Source organism: Podarcis pityusensis (genome assembly GCF_964106645.2).
Source record: "Podarcis pityusensis genome assembly, chromosome: 8".
Classification (NCBI taxonomy): domain Eukaryota; kingdom Metazoa; phylum Chordata; class Lepidosauria; order Squamata; family Lacertidae; genus Podarcis; species Podarcis pityusensis.
This window is the reverse complement of record NC_138033.1, coordinates 32776729-32802880: the sequence shown is the minus strand read 5'-3', so window position 1 is coordinate 32802880 and position 26152 is coordinate 32776729. Positions and strand designations below refer to the sequence as shown.

At 43.2% G+C, this 26152-nt stretch overlaps 1 protein-coding gene across 2 annotated transcripts; it reads right to left on the bottom strand.

Moving 5' to 3' along the window:
- RNF19B (ring finger protein 19B) lies at nucleotides 1-24890 on the bottom strand. Of its 2 annotated transcripts, none has more exons than XM_081018116.1 (9): nucleotides 23814-24890; nucleotides 14230-14435; nucleotides 12933-13077; nucleotides 11380-11542; nucleotides 10511-10625; nucleotides 3328-3468; nucleotides 2762-2969; nucleotides 2022-2153; nucleotides 1-781 (listed from the first exon to the last, which is right to left on the bottom strand). In XM_081018116.1, the coding sequence occupies exons 1-9, from the start codon at nucleotides 24749-24751 to the stop codon at nucleotides 325-327; spliced, it is 2505 nt and encodes an 834-aa protein (XP_080874242.1). In that variant the 5' UTR covers nucleotides 24752-24890; the 3' UTR covers nucleotides 1-324. The 2 variants fall into 2 exon arrangements, with proteins under 2 accessions (XP_080874242.1, XP_080874243.1); XM_081018117.1 differs by having other exon boundaries at nucleotides 12933-13074.
- Nucleotides 24891-26152: the final 1262 nt, after the last annotated feature.

Genomic DNA, 26152 nt, shown 5'->3' with positions numbered 1-26152 from the left:
TGAATGGCAACAGGAATCTTTATTAAAGGCGTTCTTTAGGCGTATGTTTGGCAGACATACGATGTACACGCACACTTTTATGTACACTCTTACACAACTCACAGAGCATCACCAAGCGCTTGAACCAATAAATTAAAAAAAAGAGAGAGATCAAGGGTTTATTATCGTGTAAGAAATGCCATTTCCCCAGAGTCAGGTTAGGGCAGCAGTCTGGGGAATCAGAAACAAAAGCCAACAATGACATAATCACCCCCACTCCTGGGTGGCCCTCACCATAGTAGAGGCAGTAACAATCAGTGTGCTTCTTCTCAGGAGAGAGCGGCCTCATACTCGGGCCTCAATGCACTCCAGCGTAGAGACTCTCTCCTCTGGCCTGTGCCCTTCTGCTTGGGCACACTGGCCAATATGGGCACTTGGGCTCTCAGCACCTCTGGCGTTTGGGGGATGCAGGCAGGCAGCAGTCTGGGGATAGGGGGAATCACATTCATCAGAGGTAATGTCAGGCACATCGTCCGACTGACTGTCTGAGCTCTCCAAGTCACTTCGGATGCTTTCAGGCTGTGCTAGAGTGATGTCCCAGGTTTTGCTAGCAATGCAGTCTTTTTGCTCACAGCTTTGGTGGTTGCACATCTGCTCCTGCTCTTCTTCTGCTTCCTCCTCCTCATTCTCTGCCATCTGAGTGTGAACATGGAGAGAATCCTCTGTGCTGCTCCCACTAACAAGCTGGTAATGGCTCGGCTTGGTCTCTATGTCCACCTGGATCTCCATATTATTACACTCTCTGTGGAAGGAGGAGCCCATGTGAGTTCTAGGAGACAACTTTTATTTCAGAACTATTTATTGCAATTCTGAAATTCTGGCAAGCTAACATTTCTAATATAGTTTTTTAAAACCTACTACAAAATAAACAGTATAATACATGAACAAGGCCCCACAACATATTGCTATGTATCCCTGATGTGTGTGCACTACCTGAGCCTTTGGCTAGAAAAAACCCAAAATGTTAACATCAACAACATTAAGTCACTGCTCCAATGTGGGTCCATATGTGTGCACAAAAACACACACTTAAGACACATAGACAGACAGATGTTTTTTAAACACTGACAAAGTGCAACCCTGCTGGATCAAGCCAAAGGCTCATCTAGTCCTGTTCTGAACCTCACTCTTGCAGCCTGCAACAGCGGTACAACCAATTCAAAATAATGAGATGGCTAACTCCTGCAAGTGATTTGAACTGTCATCCTGAGTTTCAGCAGCCTTCCCTGATTCTAGGTCACACACAGAACTAAAGAATCCTGAAAACATTCCACATAACTTTATGCAAAAGTTGTTGCTTCCAACTAGGTGCTGCAAGCCTATAAGAGCAGGCAACAGTTGAAGTACACTGAGAGCACATAGAAATATGTTAGCTGAAACAAAGTGGCAAGAGAGGTACAGTGGACCCTCAGGTTACATTACCTTCGGGTAACGCAACGTTTGGGTTGCGAACATGGCAAACCTGGAAATGTAAACTTCCAGCTTTCGCCGTGTGCGCATGCACAGAAGCGCTCTATCGCGCCGTGTGTGTGTGCAGAAGTGGCGCCTCATGTTGCAGACTTTGCGGGGTACGTACGGACCCCTGGAACGAATTAAGTACATATCCTGAGGGTCCACTGTATCTGAAAATTTACTCTTTAAGTTAGTCGCAGAATAATGAAGTGTCCAGTATTTGTATTCTTATGTCTTAAGCTTCCAGTTAATTTTTCACTACACATTAATCAGCCCCTGTAGCTAAATACTTCTGAATGATCTGCAGAGAATGATAGTCAACAAAGTCCACACCAAGCCACATTCATCCAACTTTCCATCCAAATCTGCCATTCAAGAAAAGGCTCTTCTCACTAAATGAAGTTTTCCATAGAAAACAAGTTATGGTGACCTCCTGCCAACGTCTGGTGACAAGATCAGAACAAAAATGATGGGCTTTCTTCAGAGACCACTGACCCCATTACAAACACAAACTAACTGCATTAACATACCTGTCTTGGGGGTTGTAAGAACTAATGATGGAGCCTGCCATAGCTCGCGTGCTGGCATTGTCACTGATGGCTCCAAGGCTGACCGAGTCCTTCGGGAAAATCTCTTTCTGGACATCAGCCTGCACTTCCAGCCTGGGCAAGGGACAGGAATTTATTAGGTTCTTTATACTAATGTAGCTCTCCCACCTCACTTGATGTTTGACTACACAAAGGAGTTATTTAATTCACAAGAATTAAGCATAAAGTGATTCAGTTTTAAGCAACAACTTATTTTGCTGAATTTTGCTTTGCCTGTTTTTCTCTAGAACAGGATTAGGTCATGTCTGTGGTCATGACTAACAGTTCCTGTGTAGCACATTCCCATACATTCTACAGTCAAATTCTCGGCTGTATATTTGGTGCTGGATAGAGATTTGATTACACAGCTGCCTATTTCAGACACTGAATCAGAGGAACAGACCTTATAACCTTATGATTCAGGAGGCAAGCTTTCTTGTCATTGTGCCTATGGGATGTTAAAGCATGCAAGACAATGCAGGACGAAAGGACAGAAAAGACTTAACCCAATTCATTTTTATTTCTAATCTAAAAGAACCATGAAGTAAGAACAGGGGACATTCTTGCATGGGAACACCTAGCTTGGGGTTGTGCAATACAAGCAAACTAGGTTTACTTATGACTGAGTCTCAAACCCATGATATCACACACAGGTGCTATAGCCTAAATGAACTTTTAATTACCTGCTGTACTTTCCTTTCCCTCCCAAGAGGACTCCACCACTCAGGGTGCCCCCCGAGAGCGCAGCAAAGCTGGCTGTCTCACTGTAGTTGCCCTGCATGACACTGAGCCCATCAGTAGGGCTCCCACTGGTGCTCAGCACACTGGTAAGGCCTTCAATGCTGCTTTCCCCAATGCTGGGATTCTTCAGAGCCCTCCAAGCATCCGCCACTAGAGACCATGAAAAATATAAGAAGGAACATAACACAAAAGGTGACTTGACAGCAGCATTCCTACATTAGCCAATTAAGTTCTATGTAAACTAGCATACCTGGAAGCAAAACAATGAAGCTGAATGAATCTAGTAGTTTTAAATATTTTCGTACCTATCAGTTTGGAGCAGCAAGTGAAGAATATGTACAAAGTAATGTGTTTGTAATGTTAGCAAGAAAGAGAAAGAAAATCAAACTGACCTTACAAGTTCACCCCATCAATTATCTAACCCTTCCACTTGCCCCTGGATACAGCTGTTAAGCACAGTCCTAGTTGTTTTTCCCCAATAAGATTAAAAACACAGTTACTTCTTTACCTGTAATTGGCCCATCATCTTCATCAAACTCAATTTTGACTCCTTTTCCATTGGCTGTGCTAACTCCACAACCACCACCACGGCACAAAGAAATTGGCACGACTCCATAGACATATGCCAACATAATAGGGACTCCAATACCTGGAAAAAAAGAATAAAAGTTAGTAGGAAACCAGAATCCTACAAATACAGGTACATGTCCTCTCTGCACATTCTTCAAGGACAGGATGAGTGACATCTCGCTCAGTTATCTTCTTACCACCATGAAAGTGCTTAGTCAGAGACTAAGAACACTATCATCCGGAGAGAAGAGTAGTTTGCATAGATTACACAGATGGCTACTAGAAGAACAGCAGTAACATGTAAGTAGCTTGCCTTTCTTTCTTGCAGTTTGTGTGCTATTTCATAACTGAGTGATTGAAAACCTCAGGAGAATGTCTCTTTCAACTGCAGTACCAGCACAAACTTTCACATCAAGGATTAAGTGAGCATAGTGGGAGCTTTGTAGTATAACAGAGACACCCAGGATATGATGAGAAAGTAGCCATTTCTCAATTGAGATTTGTGATTATAGGCTGTTTGACCAACTAGCAAAGCATGAAAGTTGAAACAACCAAACAAGAGAGCTTTGAAACCAGTTTGCCTTTGCACTAAGTCACAACAAACATTTTATTCTAGCAAAAATCCTTGATTCTATGAAGATAGAAGACAATTATGAAACTGACACCCAGTGTGTGCAAAGCAAACTTCCTGTCATTGTGGGTGGGGGAGGCTGGGAGATAAATGACTTTATATCTCGACTAAGTTGAAAACAGGAGGCCGTACTGCTGCGATAAAAATGAATGTATTGCCTAGAATGTTGTTTTTGTTTCAAACATTGCAAATTTTGGACAAAATGGATTGCTTCAAGAAGTGGCAGAGAGATATTTCTAGATTTGTCTGGCAGGGCAAGAAGCCTAGAATAAAATTTAAAATACTAACGGATGTAAAGGAAAGAGGTGGATTTGCCCTGCCAGACCTTAAACTTTATTATGAATCAGCAGCTTTTTGCTGGCTGAAAGAATGGCTGCTTCTTGAAAACACAGACATTTTGGATTTAGAAGGTTTTAATAATGTATTTGGATGGCATGCATATTTGTGGTATGATAAGGTCAAAGCACATAAAGCATTCAAAAATCATATTGTCAGGAAAGCATTGTTTAATGTCTGGGTAAGATATAAGGACCTAATGGAAAACAAAACCCCAAGGTGGCTGTCACCGATGGAAGCGAAAGCTCAGAAAAAGCTCAATATGGAGGCCAAATGGCCGAAATATTGGGAAATTCTGGAACAAGAGGGAGATAGATTGAAACTGCAGAGTTTTGAGAAACTAAAAAAAAAAGTGCGAGATTGGCTTCATTATTATCAGATAATGGAGGCATACAATTTGGACAATAAAATTGGCTTCCAGGTGGAAAAATCAAAATTAGAAACAGAACTGTTAGAACCCAAAACTAAGATTTTGTCAAAGATGTATAACTTGCTGTTGAAATGGAATACTCAGGATGAAACGGTGAAATCTGCTATGATTAAGTGGGCACAAGATGTTGGACATAACATAATGTTGGCTGACTGGGAACAGTTATGGACCACAGGTATGAAGTTTACGGCATGTAATGCCTTAAGAGAGAATATTATGAAAATGATATACAGGTGGTACATGACACCAGTCAAGCTTGCAAAAATCTATTTGCCTGATAATAATCGATTATAGTGCCAGTCCCCAAGCAGTCAGTGGTGGTATCTCTCAATGACTATAGACCAATAGCCCTAACATCTGTCGTTATGAAATGTTTTGAGAGATTGGTGCTAGATCATATTAAGGCTGGTCTTCCATCCACTCTAGACCCGTTCCAGTTTGCATACAGAAGAAATAGATCTACTGATGATGCTATTTCCATCGCTGTCCATACTGTACTGAGTCATCTAGAACGACAGGGAACCTACGCAAGGCTGTTGTTTGTGGACTACAGTTCTGCCTTCAATACAATTCTGCCAGACAGGTTATTTCTTAAAATGACCAATTTGGGTATACATCAGAAGATCTGTCTGTGGGTAAGGAATTTCCTGACTGATAGGCCGCAGACAGTGAGAATGGGCCCTTACTATTCTTCTACTCTAGTATTAAGCACAGGAGCCCCTCAGGGATGTGTGCTAAGTCCCTTTCTCTATTCCCTCTACACATTTGATTGCACCCCACTGTATAAGTCCAACACAATCATCAAATTTGCGGATGATACAACAGTGGTGGGGCTCATTAGTGAGAACGATGAGACTGCTTATAGGAAAGAAGTACAGGGGTTAATTCAATGGTGTAAAGAAAACAATCTTATGCTTAACACCAAAAAAACCAAAGAACTCATAATTGACTTTAGGAGAAAGAAAAGTGTATTTTTACCATTGCACATAAATGGCGAGGAGGTGGAGAGGGTTGGTAGTTTTAAATATCTGGGCATTTACATCTCTGAGGACCTCTCATGGACTGCAAATATTAATATGGTTGTGAGGAAGGTGCAGGGGAGGTTGTATTTCCTGAGAATGCTCAGGGGACTGAATCTATCTCAGCACCTACTTCTGTCCTATTATCACAGTACCATCGAGAGTGTCTTAACCTATAGTATATTATCGTGGTATGGGAGCAGCTCTGAAACGGATAAAAAAGCTTTACAGAGAATAATTAAAATTGCCCAGAATGTTATTGGGCTCCAACTACCAACCCTGGATGAGATCTTCACGTCTCGCACTTTGAAGAAGTCACACAATATCCTGAGAGATCCCACCCATCCTGCTCACAACTTCTTTGAACTGTTGCCTTCGGGCAGAAGATATAGGACAATGAAAACACGAACCACACGCCTTCTGAATAGTTTCTATCCAAGAGCTCTGATTGCACTAAATAATGATCTCAGGGCCAGTTGCAAGAAATAGCAAGCAGGGAGTAGGAAGGAATGAGACAGGTTTTTAGGTTATGTTATGCCTTTAATAGGTTATGTTACATTCTGGAGTATGATATGTTTTTATAGATTATGTCTGAATAGGATGAGAGTGTTGGAGATACGTGCAAATGTGTATGTGAACCCGGTCTTTGGGTGGGTGTTTGATTTTCGTTGTTGTGTATACTGTGTATATACGGACAATGACAATAAATTTATCTTATCTTATCTTATCTTATCTTATCTTATAAATGTTGGAAATGTAAAGAGACTGAAGGTACATTCTTTCACCTTTGGTGGACTTGCCCAAAGATTAAGGCTTTCTGGGAGATGATCTATAATGAAATGAAAAAGGTATATAAATATACCTTCTTGAAGAAACCAGAGGCCTTCCTCCTGGGCATGGTCGGCCAATTGGTGCCAAAGAAGGACAGAACTTTCTTTATGTATGCCACAACAGCAGGAAGAATACTTATTGCAAAGTATTGGAAGACACAAGATTTACCCACTCTGGAAGAATGGCAGATGAAGGTGATGGACTATATGGAACTGGCGGAAATGACTGGCAGAATCCGAGACCAGGGAGAAGAGTCGGTGGAAGAAGATTGGAAGAAATTTAAAGACTATTTACAGAAATACTGCAAAATTAATGAATGTTAGAATGATGTCAGAATGAAGTTAAGTGGTTTTAGCAGCAATGTTATAAAGGTGTATGTAAAAATGGATTGTTAACAGGTGAGAATCCAAAGTTATAATATATTAAGTTAAAGGATTAAGACAAAAACAAAGAGGGAAAGGAATTGCTGAATTAACTAATAGAACTGGAATACAAAAAAGGGAGGTGTGAGGAAGTCAGGGAAGTAAGGAAATGAAATGTAAGGTATGGAAAGATCGATGTGTTTTTTAAGTGTTTTTTATCTTTTTTCTGTATTTTGTATTTTTTCTTTTTTATTTCTTTTTCTTTTTCTTTTCTTTTTATCTATGTAATCTTTTCTTTGAAACTTTAATAAATATCATTTTAAAAAAAGAAAAAGAAAACAGGAAATAGATTTCGATTAAAGGTGAGGTCTGGTTGACAAATCACCTTGTCCTTGTGAAAGGCAAAGCTTAGCAAAAGAACAGGGATAAATAAAATTCTTTTAAAAACATAATTGTTAAAGAGTGAGAAAATGCTGATCTATGGCAGGACTGAGGTGGAGGAACATGGGTCCAGAGGGAAAATATCAAACATTAAATATGACACAGGGTCTAAACTTTAAGAAGTAGTAAATATACAAAAGTCTATCCATTTTGCATAAGAAGACCTCCAAGTGGAAGGGTTCTGTTCATTCAAAAATATCAAGTTTAGTTCCTTGGAGGTTATTTGGTTGGGATGTATCTACTAAACTGTGAGATCAAGGGACTGTAAAAAATGGTGAAGAGTTCTGATATTCTTCTCACCCTATGTCAGATTAGAAATGGAAGCATCTGTACTTGTTGTTCTGGGCACAGTGAAAAGACTCTTAGCGCTGTAGAGATAGCACATACCGTATTTTTCGCACCATAGGACGCAGTTTTTCCGTCTTAAAAACTAAGGGGAAAAGTCTGTGCGTCCTATGGAGCGAATGCAGGGGGGGAGGCAGGCAGGAAAAGCCCCCAAGAGCAACACACAAGCTTTGTGCGGCTCTTGCGGGCTTTTCCCCAGGAGGGAGAAGGGACTGACATGGTCAGTCAGTCCCTTCTCCCTCCTCTAGAAAAGCCTTGCGCAATCTCTCCAGCCGCGGGGAGGCTGCGCAAGGCTAAAGAGGAAGCCCGGGCAGCGAGCGCGATCCATCCCGCTCGCTGCCCGGGCTTCCTCTTTAGCCTTGCGCGCCTCTCCAGCCGCGGGAGGCTGAGCAGGGCTAAAGAGGAAGCCCGGGCAGCGAGCGCAATCCATCCCCTCGCTGCCCGGGCTTCCTCCTTAGCCTTGCGCGCCTCTCCAGCCGTGGGAGGCTGAGCAGGGCTAAAGAGGAAGCCCGGGCAGCGAGCGCAATCCATCCCCTCACTGCCCGGGCTTCCTCCTTAGCCTTGCGCGCCTCTCCAGCCGTGGGAGGCTGAACAGGGCTAAAGAGGAAGCCAGGGCAGCGAGCGCGATCCATCCCCTCGCTGCCCGGGCTTCCTCCTTAGCCTTGCGCGCCTCTCCAGCCGCGGGAGGCTGCGCAAGGCTAAAGAAGCCAACTTTTTAAAAATCTCTCAATCTCTACCTCTTTTTCTTTTTTCGTCCTTTCTCCACCCCCTTCTTTTCCTCTGGATCAGTGTTTTTATCTAGATTAACGTTTTAGTTTGGAGGGGGGGATATTATAAAAAAGGAAACTTTGCAGCTTTTATTTTAGTATACAATAAAAACAGATTAAACAAAACACAAAAGAAGGAAATAGCACAGAAGAAGAAGAGAAAAGGGAAAGCCATTTACCAGAGGTAGATCTTAACCCTTGCCTCACCTGGGAGCTTCTCTAGGCAGGAATTCCCTCGGCTTAAGTGGGGTGGGGGGAGAGTGGCAGGTAGGGGGGTACCTATCTAGACACTGAAGCCACATGTCTCTCCAATGAAAATTGGGAGTGGGCATTGTGTGAAGTGGCTGTGGATCTCCTGCCGCAGACGTGTACGACTGTATAGAGTTGGGAGGGCCACCCGAGGGTCATCTAGCCCAGCCCCCTCACAATGTAGGAATTACAGCTAAAGAACACCAGGCAGATGGTCCCCCAACTGCTGCTTAAAAGCCTCCAGTGGTGGAGACCCCCAACACCTTCCAAGGTCATGGAATTGCAGGGTTGGAAGGGAACCCCAGGAGTCATCTAGTCCAGCCCCGGTGAACAGCGGGCACGATCCATCCCGTTGCGCAAGGCTAAAGATGCTGCTCAAGGCTAAAGAGGAAGCCAAGGCAGTGAGCGGGATGGATCGCTCTCGCTGCCTTGTCTTCTTCTTTAGCTGCGCTGGAGAGGTTGCACGGCTATGGATCCCGCTCGCTGTCTTGGCTTCTTTGCTCTTTGGGGCTGGGGGGGGGAACCCAGGCTTCCCCCGCAGCCCCGAGAAGTTCTGGGAGAAGCTCTTTGGGGCTGGGGGGGAATAATATTTTTTCCCTTGATTTCCCCCTCTAAAAACTAGGTGCGTCCTGTGGTCCGGTGCGTCCAATAGAGCGAAAAATATGGTAATACCAGTAGCAGGTATTGCGAATCACAACAAGAGATCTATAGAGTTGCAGTTGATATTAATGTAAAAGCAAACATCCTCTAGATCTATGAATGGAAACCATATCAAGGGTATCAGCAAAAGAAACCATATAAATCTACTGGGCATGGATAAAGGAAGCAGAGCTACTTCTTTTTGAAAGCAGGCTCTGTTGCTTGGACACAGTTGCCTATTTAAGTAATGTTAGGGAAGGTATTGACCAAGGCTCATTTTCAAGGAAAGACACACAACTTTTTATTGAGTTATTATTTCAAGCAAAGAAGGGAGTGACAATGTTCAGCCTCATTCAGTGTGGCTTATTGTAAAAGATGCTGTGGTACTACAAAAGCTGGAGGGCACCATGTTGACTGCCCCTGCTATAGAAAACAGAGGTGGTGCATGGCAACATTAATATAAGTGATAGAAAACTCCATAACTATATAGGGACAGGGAGGAGAAAGATAGTTTTGTTTTCCTGAGCTCTCTCAAAGGAAGGCCTTGGCTGTACAGTGGTACCTCGGGTTACATACGCTTCAGGTTACATATGCTTCAGGTTACAGACACCGCTAACCCAGAAATATTACCTCGGGTTAAGAACTTTGCTTCAGGATGAGAACAGAAATTGTGCAGCAACGGTGCAGCGGTAGAAGGCCCCATTAGCAAAAGTGGTGCTTCAGGTTAAGAACAGTTTCAGGTTAAGAACAGACCTCCAGAACGAATTAAGTTCTTAACCCTAGGTACCACTGTACCACTTCCGCAATGCCAGAAGATTACTGAGCAGAAAGGAATTCCCCACCACTCCGCAAAGCATGAACATTGACCACCACCACCCATCCCAAGTTCTGCAGATGCTCTGCAAAGGCACTGCATTGCATCCTGAACTTAAATATATGTGTTCCATGTAATTAAGTTATAACCCGTCTAAGCAGTGTTGGGGTTTGGAAATTCTTAACGCCACTGTCAGACTGAAGCAGTAGCCAAAGCATATCATCCTGTGCTTTCTAACACAGAACTCATCTACTTACCTACACTGACAGCAGCAATGACAGGCGATGCAATCACAGATAAGGTTACTCCACCAGTGATGGCCAGGTTCCTCTTGTGCTTAGAGGTTTTTTTCCCCTCATACCTGCTATGAATCTGATATAAGAAGAATCAAGGATAAAACAGGCAATGCAACACAAAGAAGAATGGCATTCTAGGAAGATGTTACCTATTGCAGCTCTTAATAGTTTATAGCAGAGATGGATTCTCCAGAAAAAAGAAGAGAGGCTAAAGGGCTCTCTAGAGGTGGAAGTCTCACTCTGTCCATAACTGGACAGGCTGGCAGAAATCAGAGCAGGGACCATCAACAAGAATCAATGCCACAAAATCAGCAACTTCAATGAAACTTACTAGGTATGCAAAGCCGCAGGCAATATGCATTTGGGCTGGCCACACACGTGTTCTAAGGAAATATTACCCACCCCAGGTCCCACAATGCAAACTTCAATTATCACTGAGATCTCTCCACCTCCAACCTAAGAGTAGCCTCCTGGATCTAACTATAGGCCCTTCTAGTCCAGCATCTTGTTTCTCAGTAGCCAACCAGATGCCAATGGGAAGTCCACAAACAGCTATGTGTACAAAAGCCCTCCTCCACTGTCATTACCAATCAGTGGTCTTAGTTGGTCTTAAAGGTGCTACTGGAAGGATTTTTTTATTTTGATTATGGCAGACCAACACGGCTACCTATCTGCAACCATTACCAATGATTGATATTCAAAGGTATTGTATGGTCCCTCTTAACTATCAGGGGAACCACCACCACTTCTGCACCTCCCCTCCCCCCTGCAAAAAAAACCATCAGCCTTGTAGTTGGATTTAATTCAACGTATACAGTTATTATTCTTACCTTTCTCCCAACATAAACCGGAATTCCAATGACCATGGCTGGAATGGCAATGCCAGCAATGAGGGAAATACCCACTGGGGCACCAATCAATGTTCCAAGCTGCCAGAGAATCTTCTTTTTACGACTCCATGGCTTCTTGCCCCAGAATGTGCAACCAGAAGGGCTGCAAGAGATTTTATATTTGGTCTTCAGAGGAACAAGATTCAAAAATGGGGGGAAGGCAGACACCTGCCCACAAAGGTTTTACCAAACCTCTCCCCTCCTCTTCCTGTCCAAGTAGCTAAAGGTGTGTCTACAGCACAGATGGGGAACTGTTTCGACTCTGCGGCAGAATTAGAAACTGAGATATGAAAGCTAGGAGCTAAATGGCACCTTAAATCTAGGTTATGCACACAACAACAGAATATCTAGGTGCGCTTTTTTAATAACAAGAATACAAAAATGAAAACGAATGAACTGCAGCTAAAGTCTCATGTTCATTTTTCACATGGTCTAGTCCTCATCTGAAGACTGCAAAAAACAAAGCCATTCTTCCCCTGCCCACCCCCCTAATATTCTTAAGAGGGTTTCTTTTCCAGTCTTTAGAGAGTGGCTGGAAATGGGCAGGCAGAAAAAAGTCCTCCTTTCCTTCCACTGTGCAGTTTTAATCTGAAATTTTAGGCTCAGAAACTGCTCTCGCTAATGAAATTCCCTGTCACAAAAAAAAAAAGAAAAAAGAAATTCCCTGTCGAAAAACGCACCTAGAACAATGGGAGTTTCAAATGCTGCTCTGAGGTATGCATTCCCTCGCTGCCAACCCTCCAAGGGCCACATGCCAGCAATGGGGGGGGAGGGAGGGCACACTTTCTCACAGACACATAATACGCACACACATGTATGTACACAGTACACAGCCCCCCACCCCTGCAGCTGATCCAAGTATAGTCATGGGTAAAATAAAGTGCACCTCCTTTGAATTCTGTGGTTTTACATATCAGGACATAATAGTAATCATTTGTTCCTTAACAGGTCTTAAAATTAGGTAAATACAACCTCAGATAAACAACAATACATTACATATTACACCATGTCATGATTTGTTTAACAGAAATAAAGCCAAGATGGAGAAATCATGTGTGGAAAAACTAAGTGCACCCTTACTGCTTCCATAGGAATTAAGAGGCTAAATAGCAGACAGGGGCTGCTAATCAAATGCCCTTGCTTAATTGATCATCAGCAAGTATGCCCACCTCTATTAAAGACAAATCTTTTAGCAGTTTGCTGGCCGGGAGCATTCAGGTGTGTTTTAACATAATGCCAAGGAGCAAAAATGACAGAACGCTCTTAGAGAAGCAAGTGCTGCTGCCCATGAAATTGGGAAGGGTGCTAAGGCCATCTCCCATCAATTTTAAGTCCATCGTTCTACATTTCTATGTATGAGAACACAAATAAATATTTTATCTGTTTTGATACTCCCACAGCACAGTATCTTTTGAGTAGTAAAGGTTTTGGACCACAGCACCATAGCTCTAGCAAGGTAGAGCAGTTTGAGGGCATTTTACCATCCAACTTACCTGAGGTAATGCAAATCAGAGATTTCCTTCATACAAAGCCAGCAGAATTCACAGCCACATACAGCACAAGTCATGTGATTACAGCTGCCATCATTCATCTTGATGATGTAGGCACTGCAACGTGGGCATGGCTTGATGTCATCTGCTATGGAATTGAAAAGGAGAACCCAGTCAAATTTTGTGCACCTAAAATAAATCCCAAGAAGGAATTGAAAATCTTTGAGATCTTCCATTGTAAGAAAGAAGGTAAAAGAACCACCAGTCTTACTCTTCCAGCCCATCCTCCTTTGAATGAAAAAAGTGTTTAAATCACGTGGCAGGTCAAGATTCAAATACCTCATTGTTTCTAATTCAATTGACTGTGCTTAGGACCATGGGCTGACTTACTTATTTACCAAATTTAAATCTCACCTTTCCTTCATGGAGTTCAAGGGAGAATATGCTCCTCCCTCCCACCCCCATTTTATCCTTACTACAATCCTGTCATATAGGCAGGGGGGCGGACTGAGAATGAATGTCTGAAAGGTTGGTAAGGAACTTGGTAAGGTTATTGCCTGAGAAACTCATTCTTAGTCTAAAAGGGTAAGAGTATTCTGGGCCTGACAAGTAATTCATCCCTGATATTTTTAACAAGGCTGCATAGCATCATAGCTCATTATTACTGCAAGTCCTTTAAATTCAGGAGGTCCCAAATTCAGTCCCCGGCATCTCTAGTTATATCAAGTGATGGGGAAAGACCTCTGCCTGAGACCTTGGAGAGCCACTGCCAGTCAGATTAAACAACATTGGGCTAGATGGAGAAACAGTTTGACCTAGCAGAAAGCAGCTTTCTATGTTCCCAACTCCACCAAAACACACTGCTGTTGCCAGCATGCAATTTGAAGAATGACATTTGATTTGAACTAGTTATGTTCAATAGTTATGTTATGTCTGAGGTAAAAATTTTATAACTCACTTGAAGCAAGTGGGTACTTTAAAACAGAGGTGTGGAATCTTAGACCTCGGTGCTAAAAGCATCCCTCAAGGCCTCTCTATCCAACCTTGAGATTCTTCTCAGGCCACATCCCTTATTCTCCTCAAGTAGTTTTGCCTGTCCAGAATGTGTTCTTGAACTGTGATGATGCTTCCTGCTTGCCTAGATAGAGGAGTGTATGTGTATGTGTATAAACCTTTGCCTTTTACATTGCTGAAATTTAGCTACCATACATAGGTAAAAGTCACATTTAATCAAGTCAATCTCTTTCCGAGATCTTCACACACAACTGCAATAACTGGCAAGTAGCTCACTGGTACATACCTGGTCCAGATTCTTGTCCATAACTGAGGCCTGAGGTGTGCTTTGTCCGTACCCGCAGAGTTTGTGCTCTTTGTTGGCGGGCCATGTCGCAAGTTTGGTTTGGATGCCATATCTGCTTGCAGTGATAGCAAAATTCAGTTTGGCAGCCTTCTCTCTCACACGTCAGTTTGGGGCAGCTTGCACATCCATAGGCAATAACAGCATAACTAAGCAAAAAAGTAAATGGCAGGACAGTGTTTTGTTTGGGACTTGTATTGACAAAACTGTACTATGTGAAGTAAAGCCACACAGACAACTGTCTCTGTAGAAATCTACTCAGCCACAATTAACCTAGCTTTCTCAGATTTACTACCTATATCTCAGCAAAAATTAAGGTACTTTATTCGATGTACAGTAGTTAACATCTACAATCTAACATATTGTTCTCTCCCTTGGTGAGAACAAGACATTTACTGACTTGCTTGTGTAACATTCTAAGAGCTCTAACCATGAGAAGCCTGTCATAATAAAGTTAGTTTTCTCCCCATCTCCCTTAATGGGCTTATAGTTAGTACTTTGGAAACAGAAGCACCAATTGGCAAACAATTTCTACCTGAGCACAAAAAAGAAGTCAGAGGAGAGGTAAAAAACAATTCCTTGTCCCAGAAGCTACCCACCATGCACAAAAAAATGACACAAGGAGGTTGTCTAACACTGTAGTCTGCATATTTTGTAAGGGTCAGAAATATCACCCTTGTTACTCTTCTGGCTTTTAATTCCCAAATAATTCAGGTTGCATGACTATTTCTCAGATCTTGCAGCATGAGAAATCTGGAATAGTCCACATGATTCACAACCTGTGGAAGCTGGAGAAACCATTTTACCCAAGTGTAGCACAGTTAGAAAAGGTGACCATCATATACCTACATGCCAATATGCAGATTCCAAAGACAGAAAAGAAAGTCCATGTATGTCTGTAGGACTGCTCTATATTTCTAGTATACAAAAATGCCCAGTACCAACAGAGAGGCAGATTTAAATATATTAACTAGCACCACCTGTTATCAAATGGATTACCCTCAATTCATGCAAGTCCTCAACAAAAACAATTATGTTTCATCAGGAGATACAGAAATATGCATGACTACAGAGCATTCTTCCCTTCATTCTGCACTGTCAAAATTCAGGTAATTTCAACTTCCCCAGCTCAATCAAATTCTGCAGAACATGCAACCAGAATAAAACATGTCTAGGGTTTTTTTGCAATGTACTTAACTTGCACAAGTTATTCTAAATGTAACATTCATTTTTTTTAGTGGATGTGATTCCAGAAAGCCATAGTTCTTACATGAAGGACAGGGCTGCTTCTGAGGGGAGGCCCTGCGCCGTACAATTTGTATGCAGCTGCTGGGGAATCTATACTTCCTTTTTGTCAGTTTGATAATCTCCTAGCAGGTGGGAAAAGAGGCTTTGACTATCCCAGCTCTTCTAAACTGAGTCCCCACTGGGGAATTAAGCCCCCTCTAGCCATTCCACCCCATCATTATCAGGAAGACAACTGCTGTCCTACAAGAATCATCTTTCACAAGGAGAGCAAGAGGACAGCTGATAACATCAAGTTCAATGACATAGTGTTAATGACAAACCTTTCAGTCTTGAAGGTACAGAAGCCAATAATTAATTCCCAAGACTCCTTTAATCCATTCATGTTTTGCCTCTTAACTACCCGCATTTCCACAGCCAAAACTACATTGAGAACAGAATCTACAAGTGGGACCTGCAACAAAACACTGAAGTGCTTTTATTTAAGGTTCCAGCCAGCAAGCCAGGCCCTTTTCCAATACACTGCATTCCAATTCACATGCCTACACCCACCCTGTTTTCTGGGTATCTCCCCTCACTCCATCAGTTTTCAGCACCTACTGAGCAGTCTCAGTCTTCATATAACCATTTGGTTTTAGTGGGTCTAGGCAGGAGGAGAGTCACTGTGGTTCATAAGCTATCACTGCATTCACCAGAGAATGTCTCCCTATTGGAGCAGGCTTAGATGGCCTTCACCTGTTGTTGGGCCAGATAGATTGGGGTTGCTATCAGATGTTCTACCCACCCTGCTGCTAAACAAACAGCTTCTCTGACCTAGCTGAAGGAGGTGTCCTTGACTGTGGTGTTAGTGAACCCCAGGACTGTTCTGGAGAATTCAAAGTTCATGCCTAATCTGCCTCTACTGGACCAGCCTCCACTGCATCCATGAAGCTGTCTCAGCATATTTTTACACGGCCTGACATACAAGATGGGATATAACTTTGATTTCAGTCTTTGCCACAGGGTGTGAGGGTATTGTTATAGCGCTGCTGTTAGATCATTTCTTGATGAGATTTGGTGTCATTTCTTATGCAGAAAGAAACTAGATTTATTTTTCTACTTGATTCTTTGCATCCCTCAGGTTTGAATACTGAAATTGATTATAGTTGCTTTCTATAAGTCATTACTAATGCTTGTATATATAACACCTGTTTATGGATAAAGTTTGTTTTACATTTGTTGTTTTAAAGGGGTAACTTTAAGAAGAAAACCTCACAGCTGCAGATTTCTGTCACCTGTAACTAAAATCAATGCTGCGCCTGTCTATATAATCTTATATTGTAACAGTTGTTGTTCACTGCAGAAACCACTATGTTAGAAGTTCTATTATCTTGATACTTCATATATGGTATGTACTTCTATAGCACAATTGTTTATATAATTTTAATTTGTTAAAATATGTTGAATTATGGAGATCAGGAGAGCAGTGGTGATAGGATAATTTCACAGATAGTTAACGACCATTCTGTTTATCATGACATTTTCCAACAACCAATTTTAAGATATTTTTGGGTTCTAGCTGCTGAAAAGATATGACTATCTAGTATTTTAACTGTTAATTGTATTTATTTATTTTATTTATTTGCATATTTTGAACTGCACAAATTTATAAATAAAAAGCTGTATGTATACAAATATAATATAGTATAATATAATATATAATACAATACAATACAAGTCAATAAAAATAGATATAGAATCCTGCTTCTACCTTGACCTCAAGTACCAATCTGCCTACCACCTTTCACTTCCACTGACTGAATGAGAGCTAAATACATGCCCCACCCTATTCATGCTCTGCTCTACTCATTTACTGGTAATTCTGCCAACACAATGAATTTATTTTAATGCCCTGAAATTTCCCCCTCAACCTCAGGGAAAAATACAAAGCAACAAATGTCAGACAGCAGCACGAGCTGACTACAATGGAAAAGGTAGTTCCAGATTTGTATGCAGATCTAACTGTGCACTAGAAGACCAACATTACCATGGAAACACACCCTTGTGCTATGTCTGCAGTTTACCTCCCTAGGCAGAATAGCTAAGCTTGCCAATTTATGAAGATGCTTGAAGCATGGGTGGGATGCAGAAACCATGAGGATTCTGCATGTTATTTTTCTCAGAACATGCTTTTACTGCAGTCTCACAGAGAAACTGAACTATGAAACCTATGTGACAAAGATTTTCTACAAAACATGTGAGAAGCAGGGAGAAAGAAATCATATGCATCGTTCTGAACCCACACAGATTACTGACAGCTCTTAGGTACTACTTCAGGCAGCACATATGCTATCTTGGCACCATGTACAATTGACTTTTGTGTAAATGTGACAGCTATTCATCAGAGCACATGCCCTATCCCACTGTCTCTTCCAAATGTTTTTTACACATAAAATCCCCCACCTGATAGCTGAAAAATTGATAGCTGCTGTTCAAGCAAGTGATATGCAAAACTGCAGCTGGATTTTGTGCAACCAATTTTTTGGATACTGTATTCTAACGGTATTACTAGCACTAGCAGCTGCACTGCCTGCTTGTGCTGCTCACCAACCCACCTAACAGCCCCCCACATTAACCCCCTAGAGCAGGGGTCAGCAAACTTTTTCAGCAGGGGGGTGGTCCACTGTCCCTCAGACCTTGTGGGGGGGCCGGACTATACTGGGGGGGTAACGAATTCCTATGCCCCACAAATAACCCAGAGATGCATTTTAAATAAAAATTACACATTTCACTCATGTAAAAACACGCTGATTCCCGAACCGTCCATGGGCTGAATTTAGAAGGCGAGTGGGCCGGATCTGGCCCCCGGGCCTTAGTTTGCCTACCCATGGGTAGATCCGTGCTCTTTCTTCATCTCTCCCTGCCTCCCAAAAATTCTATGAAGATTCAACAATTGCAAAGGGGGAAGGAAAAGCAACGGTAGGGCATGGGTAGGCAAACTAAGGCCCAGAGGCTGGATCCGGCCCAAATGCCTTCTAAATCCAGCCTGCAGATGGTCAGGGAATCAGCGTGTTTTTACATGAGTAGAATGTGTCCTTTTATTTAAAATGCATCTCTGGGTTATTTGTGGGGCACAGGAATTTGTTCTCTCCCCACCCCCCATATAGTCCAGCCCCCAACGTCTGAGGGACAGTGGACCAGCCCACAGCTGAAAAGGTTTGCTGACCCCTGCCCTAGAGCTTCCCCTTCCCACCCCATGCAATTCCAAAGCTTACTTTTCACCTCTCAAACCCCATTTCTGATGCCAGTTCTCTCTATTCTATAGACTCACTTTGCACTCATTTCATCTTCACCCCCTTGTCTGTGCCTCGTCCTCTTTTTGTGCAACACCCTTACATTCAAACCAGCCCCATTGTAATCTCAGGTACCTTCCTCTTTCAACACAGAGCAACTAAGCACCTTTTTCACCTTCCACTCAATTATGAAGCTATTCCCTCTTATTCTGCAGACCCTTTCATGACTCTGCTTTAGTCTTCAACCCCATTCCCATGCCTCTTACTACCTCTTTTTTGCAACCCCTTTTACACTCCTATTTTTACCATCACCCCCTTTTTTATTCCACCCTCGTCCTCACTTTTCTCAACTCTCCCTTGCACACAGATCACCATTTGCATGCTTTCTCAACTCCTCTATTCTGCAGCCCCCTTTGTGGACACACACCATGATGATATACATTACTGTAACTTTAAAAATGAGTAGAATCTTAAAACCATGACTGTCAGTTGGGCTGTTCAGTTTTAAAGGATATTGTACATATATAGATGTTTGATTGTTAGTAAACTAACTCTTCTAAATTACTACACTGAATCTGGAACTTCATGTTGAAGACAACACATGGTATCAGGAGTGACATACATTCTGTGAAGCTACTGTGGGATATTTGAGGGCTCAGCATCCTTTATTTCTCTGAGGAATGGAAGAGAGAGAAGTTTGAGTTCAGCAATAAGGAAAAATATTGAAAAAGGAAAAGAGGTTGTTTTAAACTGGTAAAAGTTTGAATAAAGCTGTGATGGAGTAACCCTGGGGGGGGGGGGTTGTGATTTTAAACAACAGCAGAGGTTTGAGTAAAGCAAGAATGGAAGACCACTGAGGATTTTTGCTTGTTTTAAACCAAAGAAAGAGAACAAGCAGAGATGCATACAACACAGAAGCTAACAGCAGAAAGCTAAAGCAAAGCCATTCGAAACTCCCTTCTCAGTGTACTCAAACCCTGTTTTAAACTGCCACTTTGCCCCACTCAGTGCCATCCCTGCTACTCTACTCAAACTTCTGCCATTGTTTAAAACCACTTTCCCCCTCATAATGCCTCCCTTCTTTTTTTTTTGCTACCATGCCATGGCAACCTTCTACGCAACCTGCCTGTAACTTTGCCCCTTACCCCACCCTGATTTCATGCAAATCCAGGATTGTGATGAGGCACTACAAATGGGGGCTACATTCTTACATTGTTATTATATACAGAGAAATGTAAAACATAACACTTTAATATGGAAAAGGTCTGGTTCGTTATCTCTTGCCTGTTTCCAGACTTTTGGCAGGGGTGATATTTCATTTTTAAATGAACTTCTGCAAATTTAAGAACAGTGTATTTTTTAACAAAACAAAATCTAGATTCCAACAGTGAACATCATGAAACCCACCAGTGTCTCAAATTTGTTACAAAGGATACAGTGCTGAAGCTTTTTTCAGAATGTTTCTGGGTAGTCTTCAGGGTCTCTATGTACAAACTATTAGCTTAGAATACAAGGCAACCAGATAGGATATATTTCATTTCAGTGTTAAATAGCACACTAACCTTCAGAACCCTGCCACAGAAGTAGCACTATCTCAAATAAAGCAAGTTGGCGGCATCTATCCAAGAGCAGGGTGTCCCATCAGCTTGTTTTATGTTTCCTATCAAATCTGATAAATTTTGCATCAGTTGAATAGAGGAAACAGTTAAGTGATAACCAGATTCTTGCTAATTAAGCAAAGCAGAAAAACTGCCCAACAGTATTTAGTGGAGCTACCATGTGGGTGGTATGCTTGCCCACCTTCTTTTGATCTCTAATTCCTCTAATTATGCAGTACAGCATAATTTGGGACTGCCCAGCAACAACATATGCATGCCAGAAATCAACAGAATCAGAAGCAATTACAACAATTCCAAGAATATTCTGCAGTGCCCAGTACATTACAACTTCCCTTACCCCATGTTTTAAGATGAATGTTCTAAAGGACAACTTAAAGAATCATTGCTTGTACTTTCCATGCTGTGTTAAGAGAAACTTTGGGAGGCTGATTTAAAAGAAAACAGAAATGAAAGTAAAACAAGACTTACTCAAATCTCATTCTGACTAACTGCCAAAGGCTAGGCCATTTCCCAGTTACCCAACTGGATGCTGAATCACAATGATTCAACATTTCACCCCCTGCATCCCCATACATAAAATGCTTTCTTACCAGAATGTGCAAGTTTCTGTTCTTACTGAAAGTCATTGTTTACAGTTTCCTCCACTATTGTGAAAGGATAGCTTAAGGCTGCTGAACTTCTCAGCATACAGAGGGGCTGGGAAAGACCCACAATTCCCTGGCATTTTAGAAACAGGAACTTTTCAGTAAAAAAAATACCACAAACCTGAAATACATACAACACTTGTGATCAGAAAATTTCAAATCAAACTCCCCTTGCCCCTACTTCCAAAGATCACCCACTACTCCTCATCTGTAACATCAACCCCACATCAATAAATATTCATTAATACTTAAACAAGCTTCTCAGGAAAATAAATTTTACTGACAAAACAATTCTGAGCAAAGTCTACCTGCAACTAAGTAGACAGGAATGACACAAAGTACAATTCACACCTCACTGCAGGACCTAGTTAATTAACTACCATCAGCAGTGCCAGCCAGTCCTCGCCAAGGATTCAAGCCACAGAATGATTTGCAAATATCTAGATCACCATAAACTGGGACTTTCCACAGCTGTCTGACACATTCTCTTCCCTCTTGATGGGCCACCCCTCCTCTGTTACTGAGACCAACAAGTCATAGTCTATAAGGTCTATAAACCACAGCTTAAGATTTGTTAAGGTCTTTTGAAGAAGGGCAGTTTATTACTAACCACCACCACCACTCATGGTTTCTTAGGTTTGTTTATGCTCCTTGTACTGGGGAGGAGAAATGTGGGATCAATCAAGCAGCAGGTACTACTCGTTCATGCTAAACCACAATAACCCAGAGATCCCAGCTTATCTTTACATGCCAACACAACGTATTTGAGATAGCATTTCCATTTCATATAAGTATTCCTCTTGAGGATTTGATAGCCACAGCATAGAGTGAACTGTTTCATCATAGTCTGCCCTTTAATAAATTTCTAGAGGCACAAATCCTTGTAAATGCAGTTAGTTTTGTTTACACATACATGTGCTTCCCTCCATTACTTATGTGTTGCCCTCCATTTACAGAGGGAAAGACAGTCCTTAATAAACACCTCAAACTTTAAAGGATATACTGATCTTGTAAAGTTTGTGTCTTCCACGTGTTTTCAGTCTGCACCAAGATAACTGATCTTATACATACATCCTATTTCCCTTCCTACACTGTGACCGTGTTCAGTATTACCCAAGCCCTGTAAAGAAAGTGTTCACTTAAGAGATGCAGCTCCCTGGGTCCTCTAAAGGTTTAGACTACAATCCTATGAGGAATGTATATGCTGATTTGCTGATTTTTAAATACTTAACGCAGGTTCTAGCACATCTTTGGCACTTCCAAAGTACCTAATAATAAAAGTTTTGTTTTCATTTTCACTTTCACTCACACCTATTCCTTTGCAAAATTATAACCATTAGGCAGCAAAACTAGCTGCCTTAATGAGATTGGAGAAACTCCTTTAATAAGGCCTGCGAATGATTGGAAGAAGCTAAGTGCATTCAAATTGACACTTCATTGCTGGACATAGTCCTGCTGGTGCACTGCATGAACTTGATCAGCAATGCTTTAGTCTTAAAAAATTCTGCTGTTTGCCACCATTTCCCCTAGGATATTGAAAGAGACAGTGTGAGCAGTTTGGGAACAGGGCACTTACTTGTCTCCCTCTGGACAGAAAAAGCCAGATAAGGCACCATTGTTGAAGCAACATTCCCCGTACTACACTTAATTTCTATAGGAACATGGAGCAATCTGGGCTCCTTTCAGAGGAAGGGCAGGATAGAAACTTAATAAAATAAAATAAGTGAACAGTAGTTAAAAATACAATACTTATTACTGCATACAATGTTCTTAGTGTTCAAGTGTTTTTCAAACACTCCTACAAGTCGGAAAAAATATAAATTAATGATGTTAACTTTATTGCAGATAAGGGGCTAAAGCTAAATGGCTTGCTATGACTGTTCATGGCAGGTGAGATATGAACTATAGACACAATTATACACTGTTTCCAAAATGAAGCAGCAGTGTGTGAACTAAACAAGAATATAAAATCTGCAAAAACCACCTCTCCCACAAGCCTCTGGGCTTAATTCCCAAAGCCCTTATCCCCAACAGAAAAAAGCCAGAGGATGCTCTTCACACCCCTTTTTCTTATATTTCCATCACTTTGCCATTTTCTCTCTAAACTATCCACTTTTAAACTGTAAACTGTTGATGGCAGAGTGACATACCATTTTTGCTCATTTCACTCTAATGCACCATGTATTCAGCTGGTACAGAACATTGGCTTGGCTACAAAGACAATATTTAGTCAATGCAAAGGTACCTCCCCTGCACCTTTAAACTTTAAACTGCAGCTAGGGCTCAGTGACATGACCTTTAAAAAGAGTTCTCTCCCTAGTAGTGCATGCCCCTCTGTGAACCTTGAAACCTGGTACACACCCTGCCAATCATGGCTGGCCCCAATCGAAGTACTGGCTTGCTTTCGCTCTGAATTGGTGCAGGACTAAGCAGCTTGGAATCATGCTGTTCTTAGGTTTAATGTCCCCCCACTGGCAAGAGCCCGCTAGGTGGTGCTGTCTGGACCTCACCCACCCCTATCTGTAACATGGGGAGCAAGATCCAAACCGGCCAACCTTTCCAGGGTTGTTGTAAAGATCACAGCAGGCTAATGCAGATAAAGTAATTTACTTCCCATAACGGCCACCAAAGTAGCAGCTGCTGTTTTTACTTATTTATTTTATATTATTATTATTATTATTATTATTATTATTATTATTATTATTAAGCGTGTCCTTCCTCCTGCCCCTGCCTTTGCTCTCTCTCACCCGCAGTCCGGGGCCGGGCACCACCTGCAGTCCGGGTCGGCGGCCAGGCAGCGGCGGAGCATGAACTCCTCATACTTGGCGACGAGGTGGGGCGAGTCGCGCAGGAGGAGGCGGATGTCGGCCGGGTTGAGGCGCTCGCTGCACTCGGGGCAGCTGATGTTGACGCGCGACTCTGTGATCTCGATGCGCAGGTACTGGCGGAGGCACGAGCGGCACGAGCGGTGCGGGCACGAGAGGAGGCGCGGCGCGTTGCCCGCCGGCTGCCGCACCAGGCACAGCGGGCACTCCAGCTCCGACGGGGAGGACTCCTCGCCGCCCTCCTCGCACTCCGCACCACAAGACGACGACGAGGACGAGGTGGTGGCGGCGGCAGCGGCAGCGGCATCGCCCTCCCCGGTAACCGCCGCCGAAGGAGCAGGAGGAGGCTGTGGCGGCGGCGATGAGGGCGGCGGCGGAGTGGCCTGGGTTGATGCTGCGGTGGGGCTGGCGATCGCCGCCGCCACCGCCTCCACCACCGGGGCGGGCTTGGCTTGAGGCGGCTCTGGCTTGGCCTTGGCCTTCCGCCGCCGGCGGACTCCGGCCCCGGAGGCTGAGGACGAGGCGGCCGAGGCGGCGGCCGAGAAGACGCTTTGGAAGCTGAGGAGGCGGCGTCGGCCCCGGCTGGTGCCGCTGTTACTGCCGCTGTTTCCGTCACCTCCGCCGCCGCCTCTGCCGCCTCCTGCTTGTCCTGAGCCGCTCTTGGGGCATTTGGCCGGCGGGGCAGCCGCGTGGATCGATGTAGAGCGCGGCGACTCCGAGTCCTTCTCTGAGCCCATCGCGAAGGAGAGGCGGCCGGCCGGAGAAAGCAGCGGCGGCAGCGTCGCCCGCTCGGCTCTGCGCCTCCTCTGAGGTGAAACGAGAGAGAAAGGGGAGTGAGGCGGGGGGAGGAGAGAGCGCATGCGCGGCCGATGGCCCGACCAACCGACCCACTGACTGACTGCTGAGGTAACCCAACCGCCGCCAACGGCCTTCCAGCTCCGGCTGCGCAGGCGCAGGCGTCAGCTCCGCACAACTCGCTTTCCTTACCCAAGCTGTCGGCTCCTATCGCAATGCGCATGCGTCCCAAGCGGGGGAAGGCGACTTAAGAACCAACGTATTTTATGTAATTACATGTAATGCAGGCGTTGTGCTTTGAGCCTACGAGCTGCTTATAAAGAGTGAAGGTCCAAAAGGAAGGCTCATGAGGCGCTCTCCGTCTCAGAGGATGGGCAGGCAAAGCCTTGTTTCTCTGTGTGTGCAGAGTTCATGTGAGCCTCTGCTATTTTTGCCTTTGATTTGCCTCCCCCCACAAAAAAGACAGTGTATAAGTCTTATAAAATAAATACTGGGCCGGAAAATGTTCAGGTTGAGGAATAGCATCAAACAACTCTAGTTAGCTCCAACGCCTCCCCCCCCAAGTAGGTTTTCTAAATGCCACACGTTCCAGCCGTCACCCCAAGCCCCTAATTTTGCCCCTCTAGTTGACAAAGGGTGTGGGGCACAATCCTCAACATATGGGCAATAGCAAAGCACATGCTTGGCATGTAGAAGGCCCAGGTTCTAGCCCTGGCATCTCCAAGCTCCCTGTTCCCCTCAAAGAGCTCGTTTCCAGAGTGATTTAACAAACCCAGAGAACTCAGAGAATTGTAATTCTGGGAGCGAAATAGGGGACCTCGACAACTCTCAGAACCCTTTAAAAACTACAACTCCGAGGATCACCATCCTTAGCTCTTGATAAGCCTGTAGTCGTGACGAGAGCCAAAAGTCTCAAGCTGCTCCAGGTAAGGGAGCCTCATCTTGCATGATGAAATCCCAAAAGACCAAGATCCTTCAGTTTGTTTAAGTTACTTTGTTTCAGCTTCCTCCATTTCTGGCTGCTTTGTATTTGTATTTATAGCCAGACACAACATATTATGTGTGTGTAATTATACATGCATGACAAATGCCCTTTAGACAATTGTCCTCTAGTGTCAGTTTTTCTATGCAGTGAAAACCAGAAGCCTAGATCATCTGTTCCCATAGCTTCCAAAGCTTGTAAATCCTATTGGAAGCACTTGCTCTGCACAGGAAACACCAGCAGGAACCAAAGAACTGGGGACCTATTGTTCTTGAGATGCCATGACAGAAGGTGCATTTCTCTCTGTCTCTGGGAACTACAAGGTGAACCCTAGGAGTTTGCATCTACTTTCCTGGTTGAGGGTCTGAACCAGCAGCTCCCTGTTTATCTGTTCAAACATCACTTGTTTTTTCACTAGAACTCGTAAGAGCTGGACACCTAATAGATACATGGAATCAAATTTGCATAAAGATCTTCAAGTGTG